This window comes from Arachis ipaensis, chromosome B10, assembly GCF_000816755.2.
Source record: "Arachis ipaensis cultivar K30076 chromosome B10, Araip1.1, whole genome shotgun sequence".
NCBI lineage: Eukaryota > Viridiplantae > Streptophyta > Magnoliopsida > Fabales > Fabaceae > Arachis > Arachis ipaensis.
This window is the reverse complement of record NC_029794.2, coordinates 135,210,140-135,214,193: the sequence shown is the minus strand read 5'-3', so window position 1 is coordinate 135,214,193 and position 4,054 is coordinate 135,210,140. Positions and strand designations below refer to the sequence as shown.

The following is a 4,054-nucleotide window of genomic DNA, read 5'->3' as shown; positions in this document are numbered from 1 at the left end:
ATCACATTTGTAATAACTTGAAAATTTTATTCCCTTTCTCTTTAATTTATTTTGTCAAAATTCATCACATAACACCTTACAAAGCATGTGATAAATATAGCCTATGAAGTGCACCCACCGTCACACCCCATATTAAAGAAGAAGCTAATTTACTCCTATGTCCTTCATTCGCAGCTTTTGCTTTTAACTCCAACACATGACTTATGAGGTTGAGCTAATAATTCCAACACACATACCGCTAGATTTTAATTTGTTTTAAAATGATTTTTTTTTTTTTTTTAAGAACACTAGTTCATATATAACTTATCCAAAAGTTACTAACAAATAGTAGCTAAATACAATTAATTTGAGTTGGTTAAATGGTCAATTCACTCATTTTCTGCATATAATAATTTATTGACCAATAATAAATTTTTAAATACAGCTTAAATTTAGGACGGATTAATTTTTATCCTATTAGACTAAAAAATATGTAGACAACAAACAAAAAATATGGCTAGATACAAAACTGAAAGTAGCAATGAATCTTAAAAGGTAGTGATCTTTTGATTGATACTTCCCATTATTATTCCAAATATCAATGAAACAATTCGGAGCATCAGATCATATCAAATTCCAAAAATAGACAAACATAGCCCCTCACATTTAGTTTCTTACCTACACATAACATCTACGACAAATCCAATTGAAAAAAACAATAAATAAAAATAATAATGCTAATCAAATTAAACTTCCTCACTTCCAAAATCCTTACCACTTATTTTTTCCTCAACAATCCTAGACAGTCTCTCCAACGCAATATCAACAGCATCACCAAAACTAACATCCTCAACAACACTTGCATTAGGATGCATATACGTGACCTTATGGATCAAATTTATCACAGCCACACGCATCTTTTCTTCATCTTCTTTTGAAATTCCCATCAAAACCTCCTCAATACTCTTCTTCCCCTCACCACAATCATTTTCGTCAATAAATACAGAATACGTGTTTTTCTCGTCTGGCAAGTACCACGCATACTGCGTGTACGCTGTATGAGAGGAGAAAAACACAGGTATACAACCGGCCAAAATCGAGTCAAATGTTGACCTCCGGGTAAACGAGTCACCCGGAGCCTGAAGGCAAAACCTAGACTTACTCATAACTTCGAGCACAGCCATTGGATCATGGCACTTGCTGGCACCATTTCCACACTGTACCAGCTCACACTTCATAGAATTCTTACACTGCTTCAATATCTCGTCGCGTATTTTGGCTTTTTCTAAACCGTGACGTGTCCCGCCGACAAACGAAAATAAATAAGGTCTGGTGGAGTCACCAATTTGTTTTTGCCACGTCATCAATTCTGTTAAGCTCCTGGGATGAAAATAAGAAGGGTAAGGAATACCAAATTGATTTTTCCCTTGCCAGGGTTGTCGCTCCACTGTTAGCACCGACATGTTTTTGACAGGTGGCAGGTTTAGGAGAATGTTGGCTCCAAAGTCAGGCCCACTGGGTGTTCTCATGAAATCCCATGCGGTTCGCCCCAGGGCAAGAAAATGATCCTTACCTTCGTTTATATTAAACCAGGGTAGACTCTGGAGATAGTCAACAAGATCAACGGCCAGGGAATCACGCTGCGTGAGATTAGCCTCACGGAAGACGCTGGAGGCGTAGAGACCGCCATAGAAAGGGACGTAGAAGAGATGCGCCTCGCTTGGATCCCACGTGCGGCACGGGTGGTTCTCGAGCCGCGCGTGGAATATCATCTCCGCTATGAATTGGTGCGTAGCAAACCACGATGATGATGATAATGCAGTTACGGTTGTTACGATAGGTTGGCCTAGGCCGTTATTTGCCACGTGGGGGCACATGTTGGTGTAGATGTTGAGGTTGTTACAGTGCTCGAGGAGTCCGAGGTTGAACTGTGGAGGGAGGTTGTAGATGTAGAATGGGTATGAACCGACGCATGTTTTGTTGTGGTTGTTGAGGGTGGTTGTGGTGGTGGTGGTGAGGGTGGTGGTTGTGGTTGGTGAGAGCCATAAGCGAAGAAGAATGAGCCACGTGGCAATGAAGAGACATGAGAAGAGTAAGTACTTGATTTTGTTGAGCTTGGTTAAGGCGATGTTTGGATCTTTGTCTTTGGTTTTTGAGAAGAGGTCTGATGATGATGGAAGATAGTAATTTAGAGAAGAAGTCGGTGATGGTTTTCTGAAGAACATGGAGGAAGAGGAAGAAGAGGCACAGACTCAGGGTTGAAAGTGATGGAAACTTTAGTCAGAGAAACAGAGAGAGAGAAAGTTGTGGCTCCAATTTGGTGAAGACTAGGAAATAATTATGATGAAGAAACAGTAGTAACTCTCTGTCTTCTATATTATTGTGAATTTGTGATGAAAGATTTTTTATTATCTAATCTCCTCCCATTAATGTGTGCAGTCAACAAGAATTTAAACATGGCTATAATTAGTTGTTAATATATGAATTTAGATTCTCTAAAATTTAAATTTTATTTTAGAGGATAAAGTTTAATTTTTTATATTTGAATGAAATGTTGATACTTAAAAATTTCATTATTTAAAAAAAATATTTTTTTTTGAAAACATAATCTAAAACAAGTAAAACGTTTTTATATTTACCATAAATATGAACTAAATTCATAAATGATTTTGAATACAAATGCACATAATTTATGTTGTTTTGAAATGTATTATCAACCGAAATTAACTTTCCTACACTACTTCTGAGATATTTTTGGTGTTATTGTATATTGGTTACTAATTAACAAAAACGAAAATTATTTTCACAAAGATTTCTTACAGTATTTTTCAACCCAACAAATCAAATATTAATTCGCTGCAGTATTGAACACTTAGTTAAATGGACTAATGAGCTATCCGTTACAACAGCCAAATTTGGTTAAAAAAAATACTATTATATAATACTTCAAATTATAGGAGTATGTAATATGTATATATGTATGCTAATTTATATAAATTTGTCCTTATAGGTGGAGTAGGTAGGAAAATTCATTAGCTGTATTATGGGAGCGAAGATGGAAGAAGGTGGGGACAGAGGAAATTAAAGCAAATGCTGTCTCTCTTATTTCAAATTTATTCTTTTAGAAAACCCCGAGGGTGATTCATTTTGTTGGTGCCAATAATAGCTACAAAAATGTGAATGAAAGTGCCAAAAAAAAAATGTCAGTGAATAAATATGAGTTGTTTTTTTTCAAATAAGGAGTGTCTCACTAAAAGCACACGAATAGAAAATATAATGACATATATGTTTAAGTTTTCAATAAATGTTAACAATTTTATTTTTGGTTTAGTATTTTTTTTTTTACGTGTAACCTCATCATCAAGACTATACAAAAAAAGAAAAAAAAAAAACTCCTCATCTATCTTTGACAAGGAGAATCATCATATAAATATTAAATCTATATATGTATGATAATGACCCTCTACGTGAAACTACTCTAGATACATGATATAATAAATCGTTTGACCAAATAAAACTATGCAACAACTAAATAAACAAGTATTCTCGTACATTGAATGAAAATTATTTGTTAGCTACTATTGAACAATCATCATACTGTATGTAGATAAACATTTTAACAATAATGTTAGAAAAAAAAAAAAAAAACATTCAAAACTTGTCTTATTTAATATTTATTATTAACATTTATTAATAATAAATACTAAATAAGATAAATTTTGACTGAATTTATCTAAATTTATGTTTGATCCTATATGCTCCACCTTAGTATATTGAGCTCTTTTAATTTTCAAAAAAAACTAAATTTGTTTAGTTATCAAACATTTTCGCATTTTGATTTTTAGAGGTAGGTGGGGACAAAATTTACTATATGAGGGATACAACAAACGAATTCTAAAACACATGCATGCATGGACGGAGTTTAGATGAGACAATGGAGGCTATGGTCCTCCCAAATTTTTTATAAAAAAATTAGTAGTACTTCTTAAAAAAATAAATAATAGTTTAGGTTCAATTTTCATCTCATACTTTTATTGTACAATCATTTTTAGTTTTAGAATAAAGAAAGATTAGA

The 4,054-nt window shown here is 33.6% G+C and overlaps 1 protein-coding gene across 1 annotated transcript; it reads right to left on the bottom strand.

Moving 5' to 3' along the window:
- LOC107624319 (probable xyloglucan galactosyltransferase GT17) lies at window positions 516-2,432 on the bottom strand. Its single transcript, XM_016326818.2, has one exon. It carries the CDS (start codon window positions 2,202-2,204, stop codon window positions 726-728), a length of 1,479 nt encoding a protein of 492 aa, XP_016182304.1. The 5' UTR covers window positions 2,205-2,432; the 3' UTR covers window positions 516-725.

Bases quoted from the DNA above. Each gene is read 5' to 3' on its own strand.
- LOC107624319 (XM_016326818.2), bottom strand. From the start codon at position 2,204: ATGTTCTTCAGAAAACCATCACCGACTTCTTCTCTAAATTACTATCTT.